At 36.3% G+C, this 15431-nt stretch overlaps 2 protein-coding genes across 2 annotated transcripts in view; both read left to right on the forward strand.

The window, feature by feature from the left end:
- LOC110381054 (protein obstructor-E) overlaps nucleotides 1-13803 on the forward strand; it is a 48323-nt gene extending 34520 nt beyond the window's left edge. Inside the window, exons 3-6 of the mRNA XM_049842769.2 lie at nucleotides 2896-3132; nucleotides 3463-3651; nucleotides 9918-10138; nucleotides 12943-13803. Coding sequence (XP_049698726.1) covers nucleotides 2896-3132; nucleotides 3463-3651; nucleotides 9918-10138; nucleotides 12943-13014 — 719 coding nt within the window. The 3' untranslated portion in view covers nucleotides 13015-13803. The remainder of the gene's footprint in view (nucleotides 1-2895; nucleotides 3133-3462; nucleotides 3652-9917; nucleotides 10139-12942) is intronic.
- LOC110383435 (putative nuclease HARBI1) overlaps nucleotides 1-15431 on the forward strand; it is a 244366-nt gene that overhangs the window by 66961 nt on the left and 161974 nt on the right. The window lies entirely within an intron of this gene.

Here is a 15431-nt window from a genome sequence, read left to right on the forward strand (position 1 = left end):
AACTTATCTTTAAGCTACAAACATGCGCAGACACACACAAGATCGTAATGTATGTGCAAACGCAGAACAATTACTAAGACATAACAATTGTTGTATTTGACAGGAGATTTTCAGAAGAACCACTTTGTAGAGAACAATGAAATTGTGTTTTGAATGGATATTTAATTGTAATTGTTTTAATGGTCTTTTTATGAATGGGATAGAATGTAAAGGTGAAGATTAAAACTAATGTGGGATCTTAATAACTTTGCAATACTTTTGTTTACTTATCCTGTTTTGCCTCAACAGTTACACAGTAATGTATAGAAAAAAAATAATGCTGCAAGATTTTTCTTAAATATTATCTTGATACATAAAGGATTTCATTCTGAACAAAATAGTTACTCTTAGGTCAACGAGACAGTTTTTTCAAGTAATTTTTATCGTCACGTGCGGAGGTTTATTCTTGCAATTATGATCTAATATATCTTCCAACTCTTACACAAGATCCTAAGAACTATAATTTTTAAACCTTCTGCACAATTCTTTTCTGTACACCCCCACTCAATTTAACAACAATATTGCCAAATAAACTTAATAAAGACGTAAGTTATGCGCCGACACGCCAACACGGCTATTGTCACCGATTGATACGTGCGCCGCCATTGATGGGCCTGCTTTCAACTGTTTAATAGCAAATGAGTTGGTTATAAACAAAAGAAAAACAGAAAGTTATAGCTATGAAGAACAAATGACTAGCGGAGATGTCATAACGAAATATCTTCTAGAAAGCAACGCGCCAAATTGCGGGTGTTCGAGGGACGAAGAACGTTACTGAAATCCCTACTTATATTATTAATGGGAAAGAAACTCTGTCTGTCTGCCTTTCTGTCTGTCTGTCTGCCTGTCCGTCTGTTACGCTTTCACGTCTAAGCCACTGAGCTGATTTAATAAAATTTGGTACAGAGATAGAGTTGACCTTGAGAAAGAACATAGGATAGTTTTTATCCCGGGCTTTGGAAGAGTTCTCTTGGAAACGCGATACAACCGAACTTGAAGCGGGCGAAGCCGCGGGCGGAAGCTAGTAATAAATAACAATGAATCCCATCTGAAATAAAGCTTCATTATCTACTATGATTTAAACAACCCTTAATTTTAATTAGAACTCAGCACAGGTTCCGAGAATTGTATAATATGCCTTTGACATCATTACGCATAGATAAACAGAACATTATGTACATGTGTAATGAAATATCTAGGCTTGATATTATTAAGTAAATTGTATTTTGTAATGTCTTAGGTAAATCCCCAGGTACAGGCAATCTAGATCTTTGCTCTAGACCTCCAAATTATTGAAAATACATAAGTACCTACATAATTTATTTCATTAATATATGATTAGTAATTAGGTAAGTATTTCAAAGTTCCAGAAAAGTTTTCGTTTTGAATACCATTAGAAATATTTCATGAATTACCAATTTCTAAGCAAAACTAAGAAACGTTGAAATCTAAAAGTATATTAAAATAAAATATCCATAACAGAAATAAAGATATTAAAAGTAGAACAGATGTAAGTCATAAAGAAAAGACCAAAATGATCCTTCGACGTAGACAGTAACTAAATTGCTGAGCAATTTTAGACCTTATGCCAATGTGACAGAGTTTACCAATTAGAGAGTCAGATAATGACTTTGGAATGAAACGTGGTTGTGGCCCAAAGGCTTCCTGGGGTAGTCAAATTGTGCTGAAACAGCAAAACGGGAGCCTTTTCAAGGGTCGTTGACCTTTCTCTTGATGGACTCGGCTCAAAAGTTATAAAGACAAGGTCAATAAAATACTTGGGTAAAATGTTTTATAGAATACTAAGCCGCAACAAAGTTATTGAAAATCGTAATGACTGTTGAAATTTTATAGCATTGCTATTTAGCCGTTTAGTGCCCATTACCTTTGTAAATAATATCTAATTTTACTGTAAACCAATATTTATACAGGGTGGCCCATCCATAGGCGTCCAAAAGAAAAATTTACAAGCTCTAGGCTATGGGGTATCCGAATCACCCCCATGTATGTTCAGCGATTTTTTGTACTTTAGGAGCTGGAATGATTTTTTTTCCGTAATATTCATTTCAACATTGTTTTTTTTTCTATTTTACCTTTTTTCCCTAACGTTTACAGATTGTTTTTTTTGTGTAATTAATCATCATGATAATAGCTAACATCTGAAAAAAAGCAGTTTGGCTAAACATTCTAGAACTTACATAAAATTTTATCTGAAGTTCAAAATTACTGTTGGAGTTCAGTAGCCAAAAATGCTTAAAAAAATTAATGAGGGGTGCCAGAGGTTTCTAAGCAGGTTTCTTATTTTGAACTTCAGATAAAATTTTTGGTAAGATCTAGAATGTTTAGAAGGGGGGGCCTACTATCATGATGATTAATTACACAAAAAAAAAACATCTGTAAACGTTATAAAAAAAAGATAAAATATAAAAAACAATTTTGAAATGAAAATTACGGAAAATTATAAAAAAATTCTAGCTCCTAAAGTACAAAAAATCGCTGAACATACATGGGGGTGATTCGGATACCCCATAGCATAGAGCTTCTATTTTTTTCTTTTGGACGCCTATGGATGGGCCACCCTGTATAAAGTTTGTAATGACTATTGTGTTTATGATTTATCAATCATTCATTTAACTTGCTGGGCAAAAATTACTATAGACCTTCCAATGTTTGGCGGTCGATTTGACTATTATAAAATAAACGACGACCAACGAGCACTATCGTAATGGTTATACATCAGATTTAAGTTACAAGTACTCCAAAACCAGCCAATCATTCTCCAGCTTCCACCAAAAAGTTTACCAACCCACCAAACTTTTTTCACCAATCATCTAAAACCCATTTCGCTCTTTGCAGTGCTGTTGGCGGTAACCTTCGCATCATGTGCCCAAGTAGAAGACCCTTGCAAGACGAAGTCACGAGTAGTGGCTGACGACAAGTACTGTGACAAATACTGGGAGTGTGACAATGGCCAGTCGATCCAGTACGACTGTCCTAATGGGCTGGTCTTCGCTGGCAAGCATCGAGGAGTGACGGAGGGTTGTGACTATCCTTGGAGGTCGAACTACTGCGAGTACCCTAAAGTTCAGATTAGTAAGTTTTTTATATTTATCTAGTCTATATTTTTTGGCCGGGTCATCATTATCACTCGTTTTACCGTCCCACTGCAAGACACAGGCCTTTTCTCACACAGAAAGAATGAGCGTCAATCACCACACTTGGTCGAGGTAGATTGGCGATTTCAGTCTTTAAAGTCCTGGTTTCCTCAAAATGTTTCCCTCCACCTTTACAAGTTACATTGGTACTTGCCTGATCTAGAATCGATATTTGAATGGCAGCTCTAACTAATAGGCAACCACCACCTCTTCAAACCTCATCAACCCATGTCAACCTCAAAACTTACATCACAACTTCTGTCTCCAGACCCCCCAATCGGCACAGAGCACTGCGACTGGCTCTACGGCATCTTCGGTCACGAGACCTCATGCACCAGGTACTGGACTTGCTGGAACGGCACTGCTACGGAACAGCTCTGCATCGGAGGCCTGCTGTACAATGAGAACGCCCACTCCTGTGATTGGCCCGAAAATGTTGATGGCTGTCAGAAACATCGTGAGTTTTATTTTATATTGATCTTGGTTTTTTTATTCATTAGTGGACCTATGAATCCAGTTCAGTACATCACTGGAGAGTTAAGCTCGGAATGTGGGTGCCGATGTATGTTTTTTGAGGAAATACGCCCAAGAGAATGTTCTAACTCGAGTCATGTTCTATCCTCTATTCACAAAAGGATAGATTCCTCTTAGTTTTTGCTTATAAAGTTAGACTTGATAACTAAATGTTGTGTGCCAGAGTATAAATAGTTATTTACCTCAATGCACTTTCAGATCCCTATTATTATCTAGCGTAATGTAGTAAAAACTGTTGGTCATTTATAGGACGACAAAAAAATAACAGTTAGCGGAAACATACATATTTACACTTTCTGTAGAACCCCTAAATATTTATAAGGCACGGGCACAAGGTCAACGACCTCCCAATCCATTTCAAATTACTCCAACAAAATTCAATCCCACTTCAAAGATTAGCCTTATTTCCGCACAAACACCAAACATACGTGTGTAACAAGCCTAATGAGAACCGATTTCAAATAGGAATTGTAAATACAGAGAGAAATTAATTAATTTAATCTAATTCCTCAAGTTTTCACCTTGATTAGTCAAAGGTAACTTAAAGTTAAGTGAAGTCGGATATGTGGCGTTTCTCACGTTTACTTTACATGTCATGTTGTGTACCTTATTCAGATCTTTCAGGTTTGTAAGTTTCTGTAAATAAATTAACCCTTTTGTACAAAACAGAGAATTAAATTGGTATCAAAAAGTATGTGTATGAATCTGTGCTTTACATTTGAGTCTGAGTATTATAAAGCTGAAGAGTTTGATCGCTTGGGCGGGCTATTGCCAAGAACTTCTGATCCGTTTTGAAAAAATCATTCAATGTCAGATACCCCAGAAGTATAGCTCGGATGTAACCTCAGAGAACAGCTAGTTTCATATACTTAACTTTCAATCCGTCCATATAAAATGTTATCTGAATAAGTTTTAACACGGAAGCATAACAAACACACTCACATTACAATTTATAATGTAGGGATGTTTAGTACTTCACACAATAAAGTACCTACTTAAAACCAGTAATTTATCATCGCTCACAGTCTGTAGTCTATAGTCGTACATACAATAATGGTTTAATAAAACGACTTACAATGGCGACATGAAAAGCCCATACAAATAATGTGTGCTATTCATAAGTTACTTACTCAATGGTGACACAAGCGTTAGAAACTGACAATAAAGTGCAAACCTGTGTAGTAGAAAAATGTATCTTTTTTTGGCCTTAACTGGTAGTGAAAACTGCAATGCTGTCATCAAAAAATATAAATATTTGTGTTTGTGTTTTTGTTTTTTGGAAATCTTTATGTGGTTACGAAATATTAAAAAGATATAAAATACGTACTATTCGATCTCATTAATGAAAATCAGAAAAAATTAAAAAATATATATACCAATTTCTATCTATAAAACCAAAATTTTTATTTATTACATTAAAAAAACATATTTATAAGACGTGGTGCAAACTTCAGAAACAGTTAATTAAAGCTCATTAAAATGTTCACTGCACAATTTTGTAATAAACTTTCGTATCTCCATCAAGAAGCTACAAAACACATTCATTACATTTTCTTTGACACAACCTGCAAAATGACTTCATATCTCCTTGAGGAAAACTTCGCAAAAATACAGGAGATATTTGGAGCTCGAATGACCGTCGACTTCTTTTGTTTAGGTACTTCAAAAGTAGTGAAAATAAAAGCATGAGGAGAGGGGCTTTCGGCGCCATTTTGCATTTCGGTACACAGCGTTGACATGGCGGAAAAATTGGAGCTAAGAGCGAAACCGTCTTTTAGGCGGCTGAAAATGGTCTTCATCCAAAATCTTTTCAGGTCCCAATATCGTAGATACATAGATTGCTAAGCAGCAATGTATTTACGATTATAAATAATAAAAATCATCCTGTTTGATACTTTAAAAGTAGTGAAAATAAAAGCATGAAAAATGGCTGAAAATGGTCTTCATCCTAACTGTCTTGGGTCAGATCAGTACACCATAAATAGATTACTAAGCAGTAATATATTTACGGCAGTGAACAGTTAAAAACACTACTGTAGGTCGATAGATTTCTGCTTAAACTACCCTTTTCCCTAAGGCTATTTGAAACGGGTTGCTTTGCTAGAGAGGGTTTCCAGATTTATAGATTTGCGTGTCCAAATAGATAACGTATACAAAAACAGTGCCCACCTGACCTTTTTGAAGTAAATCTTAGTAAGATCAGTGCGTGCCCTTCACAGCGTCCTTTCCCGACCCAGGAGATTCCGTTAACATCTGTATTTACCTTTCATTTATTCTCACAACACTACTTCGATAACCAGTAACTTATACCTAGAAGTGTATCTTAGGATCCATAAATAATTTTAAGACCTTACTTATATTATATCAACACAGAAGGAACTATCTGCCTGATTGCCACATCAAAACTTGTGAATGATGTTTACTGTTACAGCCTTTTTATGGTCCCACTGCTGGGCACAGGCCTCCTCTCACGAGGAGAAGGATTGAGCATTAATCACCACGCTTGCTCAATGCGGGTTGGTGATTTCAGACTATATTGTAAAGGTTTCCTCAAAATTTTGTTTACTTCACCCTTTTTATCAACCTGTTCAATGACATAGGCTACTTTTATCCTGTTGCGGGGAGTAGTTCCCTCAAACATGGATAGAACTGCGGCAGTAAAATAAAATATCAACTAAAACTTCTATGACCAATTACACAGCAAACACTAGTTCATTCACAGCATTCGTTTCACCGATCAATCACGCAACTTTCACACTAATTGCTTGGTTAATAAAGCGTATAATAGCATAATGGGTGCGTTAGCTTCCTTATGTAATGCAGTAATCGTTTGACTGGACATTAATCGTAGTTATCGGAGTATCGGACAGTCTACTCGAATGAAATCGAAAGTGAACGATGTTTTATCGATGGAGAAATGACAGATATGTAGCTTGAGGTCATTGGTTTGAACTCTGGGTTGAAACAAAAGCAACAGTGTATGTGGGAATCTTTTTTAATAGTCGTACAATTATTTAATGTAAGTACAGATTGCGTAATCAAAACTCTCAACGTTTGACGGACGTTCAAATCGCCTTCATTCATATCCATAATGTTCTTAGGTGCTAAATTTTGAGTGCCACTAGAGATGGGTTCTAGGAAAATGTAATTTATTTGTTTAAACAATCACTTCACTATTATTAGACACTAAAAAATATCCTCAAGTGCATAATGATCAAATTAAAAAAACTTGTAAAAGAGCTTTTCCTTATCATCATCTGAACTTCAAAACACGTTATATGGTTATACAGCCTAATATCTTTAAATCCTAATAATCTTGACAATCAAAACAGTTTGCGATCAAGTAGTCCAATTCCGTCGTCTAATAATATCTGTCGCCTTACATTCCAATTCAACTGTTTATATATCGGTAGTATATAGATATATCTCCTTAATTTACATGATTTGCAGTACCTTGGGGCTTGGTATTCATTTCCGTGCCAATCAAAATGATAATTTAATCATTTATCGAAGCAGTATAACGGTCTTGTCAACCCACGGTAGCAGTAGAATGTTTTGATTTATAAACACGAGGTACCTACTAAGACTTGAGTATAAATATATCTGTTTGATCTTGATGTGAATGCAAAAAAGAAGAATGGAAAATCAGCTTAGAGATGAACAGTCTAACATCAGAATAAAAATTCCAACTGTCTGACTAGAACTAAACGGGATTAGCAGAACCTGACAACGGTACAATGAATTATTAAGAGACCAATAATAACAAACTCCCTGATTTTTTAGAAAAAATATAGTGTGTACCGTGTCTCACGAGGGACGCACAGCGAGCTTTGTCAATTTTTACCGCAAATCAAGGAGCGCTCACTGTTCATGTGTGTGTACACGAACCTCAAACTTCGTACCTATATAATATGTTGCGCTAATGAGTTGGCTACTCACAGTCCACCAATTCTTTCCACCGTCACCCCCCGACATTGACAAATGACATTGCACACAAACAGCCAACAAAACTTCATATTTCTCCGTCCATCTGTGGGAACATAACAAAATAATGGTCGCCTGACATTGGTGAAGTCGTGAACTAGGCGTGGGACAGCAGTGGCCTATAAACGGATCTAAGTTCTCAGGCTATCTGATAATTAAAAGTATCATATGCCGGTAGAGCGTTCACGATCGCGGACCGAATAGGAATGGAGCCGTGAGACGAGAATGGAATGATCTAGAACTTTTAATAAGAAAAAAAAAACAAATTAATCCATAGCTTTCGATGAAACATAATTATTAAAAAGGAAAAAAAAATACGTTTGAATCCTGGGCTTTTGAAGAACCATAGCGATCATAAATACATAAAAATGCTGTTTGTAATTTGTTACGTCTGAAAGGAACAATAAGATTATTTCCGAAAAAAACCTAAAAAGAAAATATGGATTACCTGCATACATAAATATGCATATATCACAGACAGCAATCGTGGGATATTTTCTACAAGCTAGGTACTTAAATATGAGAAAAAAAATCCTACGCAAGTCTTGCCAACGAAATATGAATTCCAAAAATATTAAAAGGCATATTTTTCGCAACCTTTTACCTTGAAAAATAAGGTCAAACAATAAGAGGCTTTTCTTAAGATTGTGAGCGCATTGAGCAAGCAAGCGGAAGAAACAAACCTCGATACTTTTAGGAGTTTTCATTTCCAAAACGATTAACGAACCTTTTCCTTTCAATACTCAAGTTCAGCTGAAAAGCCCCTGAAGAAAGTTATTTTTATTCGTATACGATATCGTTATTTTACAATGAAATAATAATATTTTCTGCTCTCTCCCCAATCATTGGTAGGTATGTACTTACAATTTTTGTTGTTCACAATCAAATACTTTTCTGATACTTTTCAGCCCTGTTCCTTATAGATTTTGGGTCGACTCTATGAGTATTTTTGCTTACGGAGTAGAAAGCTATTCAAAAGGAACCGATTAAAATATGTCTACCGTTCCATAGTATGTAAAAGCTACATAAGTATTCCATAAAATAAATCAGAAACTTCCAGAACAATAAAACAATACGCTGCAGCATTAAAAACACCGCTCATAAATACAAGAAAACGGACAATAATACCTAAGTAATCCTAAGAGGTTTATAAAATAAACATTTCACGTTTTTCCATCACGATCGGACCTGAGCTATCTTAGTGGTTATAACTAATTCAACGCGATGTATCGATTCAATGGTCAGCCGGACACGAATATCGATTGTTGTGTCCGATTCTCGGAACCGCGTATGAACTTTGTAGAAGCTTTTAACGGCAGGGTTAAGTTTTCTGAGTACACGTTTTTCCTTGTAATGATAAATGTGCGAGTTAAGTATGAACAGACATGCTTGTCATAGTTGTGATAGGTACGTTTCGTGGAAGCAATTTACGAAAGGAACATAAAGTTGAACGATAGTGTTTTGATTTTTATTACAAACCTTTTCACATCTCACTTTTCTCACTACAAAGATTCTACACAACTTTCTGAAACGTATATCAGAGAGAAAGCACTTACACTAACGTATAAAAAGCTTACTGAAAGTGGCCACAAAATGAAGACAATTGAACAAATAAACTTTTACCTCCAACAATCGTAAAACCTGACGAAAGACTTGTGGAGAAAAATAATAAGACGTGAAAGTTTCATAGAACTCCGGATATAGCCTGAAATGAAACTCATTTATACCTTATTGTTTCAACCTACTTGGTGGGACTTAATAAAGAAAATAACAAAGTTTTCTTCGACTTATATTTGTAGAGCTTATTGCTCTGGAAGTTAAAACAATTGGATGAACAAGTTTCGATGGGTAATTTCTTGTTATTCATGCAAGATGGTATTTTGGGCTTCGAATTTTATGTTTTTGTTGATCACGCATTAGTACACGGCACCAAACCCCCTTATTAAGCTCACTTAGCTAAATTACGTAAAAGGCTGAACATAATAAGAAAAACAGTTACATATATCATGCAGGTCCATCTTTAGCTATATCAGCTATTTCTATAGCTGCAAATGACATATTATAGTCCTCGAGCGTACACACAGACACAGGAACACTCTCTACTCCCTCTCTCTCATAATCAAAATAACAAAAAATATTCCCTAAAAAGCGCCTTATATCCAGCTACATAAAACCCATATTAACCCTCACCAATTTATCTTCCAGCTCTCTGCAACGACGATCCCAACGGCAACGTGCCTCTAGGCAAGTCCTGCAACCGCTACTGGCAGTGCCAGGGTGGTTACCCTCGTCTGCAGCGCTGCCCCGCCATGCTGGTCTTCGACAGAAGGTCCCTGAGGTGTGTGGTGCCTCCCACTGAGGAGTGCGATGTCCCTACCACCACGGCTCCACCACCGGAGGAAGAGAATCAGCAGGATTTAAGACAGGTATTTGTTTGGAATTGATTTATTTTAGAGGTATTTTCGTTTCGGTTTTGGTTTGCGTGCTAGAGTATTCAGAGTTGGATTTTTATAAAATTTTGTGATGCCAGCTTTTGCACACAAGTTTGCCTGAGTGATTTTCGTTCAATATGAAAGTATTAAGAAACGTAGAAATAGGTTTATCCATTGTTAAAACGTGTCCCACATGTAAGGAATTTGAACATAGCCTGGAGCAAGTCGTAAGGTACACATTACAGACAGAAGCTAGTATTACACAATTTATTTACCTCCCCACCAACCCATTAACCCATGCCCCACTTTCTGATCTTTCCTTCAAATAAACGAAATGTTTCTCAATAAATATTCAGTTACATACGCGGATCAACTTACCAATGTATAGATCGAAGTGCGAAGGTTCTATATGGAGTAAACCAGAGAGAACAAAATGACGATCGGAGATGTCATAACGGAAAACCTAAGAAGGACGCGAGCCAAACTGCGGGTGTTCGGAGCACGAGGAACGTTACTGTCTACGCTTTTAGACGCCTTGTTTGGAACCTTTTTTTATGTAAAACCAAAAATCGTTGACAGATGTCTGCCCCTATAGCCGAATGCTTCGTTAGTTCTCTCGTAACTGATCACTTTGGTCACGCCCACAGTTCGTATTTGACCTTGAAGAAGGCGCCTAACCTACCTGCCCCATGGCATCTCCATTCATCCCTCCTTACTCCGCGGATTAAGCGCTTCAGGCCTGAAACAGGATATCGTATTGTTCCAATTCGTGTAGCCAGCGGCTGAAATTCGACAGTCCCCTCGAAAACACGTCAGACCTCTGTGGTTGTTAACTGTAAAACCTAGCAATAAAAAATACAACGTGCCCTTTACTTTTCTGTGTTTTTCAGCATAGTTTTTTATTCGGATTTCACAGTTAAACTTTTAGGGGATGTGGTACTTGAAAATAATGATAATGGAAATTGATAGACCAGTTTTTCAGTTATTCGTAATGGAAATGGAGAGCCATTAATTCGAATTAGATTTTATTTGATTGTATTTTGCCCACAGAGATTTTACACTCTATTTTACTCACACTATTTTATAGGTTTTTGGTGTTACATTACTTCATGAAACGTTCTTTCTCATTAGTTTTTTCAACTTTGGGCTACTTAGATGTCTTCCTCTGTATGCAATAAGCCTAAAAATATTCGACTATCGAGGATCAATTAACATGCAAACATTCTACTCTATCCCCCAATCATCGTCACTGTCGACAGTACAATTTAAAACCGTAGCGACCGTCCCCAATACCGTAATTTGAATGACGTCACCACGGCCACATCACCTAACTCCATGGCTTGACAGCCCACAGTTGGGCTAAACCGATTGCAGCCGCTTAGTTGTCTGTCAGCCACAGAACGCGCCGGAAAATTGGACGTGACAAGCAATATTGGTATTTTGTGTAGTTAGGTTACCTTGTTTGTTAGCGAACAACCTGGTTTCATATCTGTAGATAGGTTGTGTACTACTGATAAATGAAAAGTAAGATAATTCTTGATTTGACTTGAAACCTGACAAAATGTACGAAACCTGATACAAAATAGTTCGATAGAAACTAGAGGTATCAGTACCATCAAGTCATTCAGTTTGCCATTAATGCATAGCCGAACAGTGCAAATTAATTTATCAGTAACTCCAATTGCAGACTTCACATTTTTAAAAGCATTTTAAAAAAAACTATAGTAAAGTCAGCTTTTTAATGCAAAATTGTACAGTCTTTAGAAATACCAGTCAGATTTAAAAACGCAAGCATTCTTTAGCCCATTTCTCGGGGAAGGATTATGCTTTTACCATCCCACTGTAAAAGGCAGAGGTCGAGAAACAGCAAAAGAAAAACTCAGAAAACAAATGCAAAAGCAAAAACAAATAACGGTCGTATGAAGCGACCCAGATAAGCCAAAAATCCTTAGTACACTAAACCATTCGCTTGTAAACATTGTCAATAATTATTTAAGCTACGCAAATGAACATCTGACACCAATTGAAAGCGACCTATAGAGTGGAGTCTAGAATGCTGATCTTAATGAAATGGACTGGCAAATCGAATTGCTTATTGATTCACACTAGAAGTTTGTGGGTTTTGGCTTGAGCTTTACATTGTTAAGATAAATTGCAGAAGGTTCAAAAGTGAGGAATTATATAAATGGTACCTTACTGAGAATCTATAAACTGCTGACTTTTAAATGACCGACAATGTGGCTGGGAGTCTCAATCGATTTTAAGTTGTATGGAAACATATACGTACTGCATACATGCAATGATCAGGTAGCGGCCGACTAAAAAGTTTGATGGCATTCACGATTACCTTCTAATTAAACTTCCCGATGGGCAAACTTTTGAAATCATGAGATTGGTGAAAATCTTTTCATACGATATATTTTATATTCTAATTGATGTACATTCTACATAAATTAATATTAAGAGCAATATATTGCCATGGCTGTGTCATTTATTTGATTTTAAATTGGTATTCTCTTCTTATCTGTCGAATACAACATCTTGCTCGATTGATTCAATACATTGAGCCATTTGTACTTCAGTGGTAGACTACGATTTAGGTCACTAAAGTTGGGGAAACATTTGCTCACTGGAAATGTCTTGATTTGACTTGCTATCAGCTTTTAGAAACACTACTCAGTTGGAAAGATTCAACGCATTAATTGTGTCGACATTTTTTTGATATCCTTAGTTACATCTTTAAGGGTGTCAGAAAAGAGAAAAAAATATATATTTTAATGTTTTTTTTTCTGTTACAGGGTCAACAGCACAAGCGGCCAAACGGTGAATACCAGGACCAGGGCCGCCAAAGACAACAATCTAGAAATTAAGTCTCCATCATCTAGAATCTTCTAGAACCTTTCCTCATTCCAAATTCTTCTTCTTTCGCCTCGAAAGCTTCTCCCACCATTGTACTCTTCTCCATTAGAAGTAATTTATACTTCATCGTTTTACATTAGTCATGTAATTAATGTAGTGATTAATTATAAGTGTAAAATACTGCCGTGAAACTAAAATAATACTCAGTAAGTGAATCTGGCGCAATTTCAAATCGGGTTGGATCACCGTGGCATGAAGCAGCCATCTTTAAAATTTTAAATGTAGTTCGAAATTCTAAAGTTTCATTTTTTAAATTGTTTGTGGTTTATTTCAAGCCTGGATTCTGACGTTAGTCTTGTGTAAAAGAGGTGTTATTTCAAAATGGCGCCCAAATCCTTTGAATACTTCATTAAACTGCGGAGGCTTACTGATTACGAGGCATTGTTGCTTTAACTTTCAGTGTTCATGAGCCAAATCCTCTGTATGAATTGTCTTATTTGAAGGAAGAGAATTAAATCAGTTTCAAAAGATTTACTTAATACATATTTACTGTTCTGTCTATACAAAATAGTTTCTTTCAGTGTTAATTATTGGTGTAGGATTACTTTTTACCTTCAGTCACTAGTATCTGCTTGTCTATGCTGAAAACTCAATAATTATATGCATTTCCATAAATTCATAGGTACCTTAATGTCACGATGGTCTAACCCGCCTGTAATAAGTTCTTATACTTAGTCAATATTTATACTTGTAAGTTCATATTGTTCTTAATAATAGTCAATAAAATTAAATTTAATAAAGAGGTTTTTATTTAATTTTAAAAAGGAGCTACTTTCTGTACCCATATAAAACTAGCCTATGTCTTTTAAAACGGTTCAGTAGTTTTGGCGTGAAAGCGCGGCAGACAGACAAATTATAATAGTATTGGCAAGGACTGATGACCAATAGATAATCTTGTTCGTGTCATTTGTCAAACAGCGAAACAAAAGAAGGCCTATTGTAAAAAATATTGTAACAACTACACGTTACATAAACAACTATTGTTAATAAACTTCCCGAACAACTGCAAAGATTAATCGTTGCTAAATACAAGAGAACAATACTGCGCAGAGAAAGTGCCTAATTACATAAGTCATCAGAGAGGCAAGAGACGATTGGTAGGTATCGGGTGTGAAAGGTAAGGTAGACATGGAGAACAAAATAACTCACGGAGGTGCCATAGCGAAAAATCTCCTAAGAAAATACCGCGCCGAAATGCGGGTTTGCGGGGGACTAAAAACGTTGCTGTTTCCGCCCCTTTGCCCCGTCTTTTGACCCGACCATTTTTGTGATACCAAAAATCGTTGACAGATGTCTCAAGGAACCCGAACGCCTCGTTGTTTCACTTGTAACTGATCGTTTTGGTCATGCCGACCGATCGATTTTGACCTAGAAGAAGGCGCCTGACCTACCTGCATTGTGGTATCTCCGCTCGTTTTTCCTTACTCTGTAGGTAGGCATCAATTATCAGCCACTGCAGTTACTCAGTAATTTGATTCTTTTCCTATCAAAGAGTTTAGAATTCATTTACCGTCTACAGCCCTAATTGTCTTAATTGGTTGGTGTTGTTTTGATAATTAGGTATAAAAAGCTGTCTGGGTTTGGATTTAAATTTACGCCTAAAATAACAAGTTAATTCTCAGGAATAATGTTGTTTATAATTAAAACATTTAGTACACTTGTGTTACTAAATATTTATTAAGTTATTAGAAAGCGACAGATGTACGAAGAGGGTTAGTATATCATTAGCAGAACATGCCTATCTTTTCTTTGTCATCTTATTGTTTAAGTAAAAGGACAATTGCTCACTTTCGTTTATATTACTTACTTCCTAGGGGCCTAACACATAGAAGAGCCTAGCACACCAAACTTCATGTTTAAGGTTTGAGTCTACTTTATGAAGGAATCAATAAAAAAATTATATACGTTATGTCGCTTAAAATAGGTAAATTACGTTAACAAAATCTTTTAGTCTTTGACACATTTTCCTCACAGCTGTAGTGCTAGCCGATACCTTACCTCTGTAGATATTATAAGCTATATATATGGGCACTAAAGCCACTAGCAGCCGGCTCTCCGATACTTACCACTCCCAGACAATTTGCAGAGCCTTACCTACTTTGTACTAATATACCTACTTCCTAACAATTACAAGTGGCCAGCTTACTGTGTGCATTTTAGTCTGTGTAAACTTGGCGATGACACAAATTAAAAATGCACACACAACGTGCTGCAAATAGGCAAATTACCTCGATAAAATCTTTTAGTCTTTGACACTTTTTCTCACAGCTGTAGTGCAAGCCGATACCTTACCTCTGTAGATATTATTAGCTATATATAGGCACTAAAGCCACTAGCAGCCGGCTCTCCGATACTTACCACTCCCAGA

Source organism: Helicoverpa armigera, chromosome 5, assembly GCF_030705265.1.
Source record: "Helicoverpa armigera isolate CAAS_96S chromosome 5, ASM3070526v1, whole genome shotgun sequence".
In the NCBI taxonomy this organism is placed as follows: Eukaryota; Metazoa; Arthropoda; class Insecta; order Lepidoptera; family Noctuidae; genus Helicoverpa; species Helicoverpa armigera.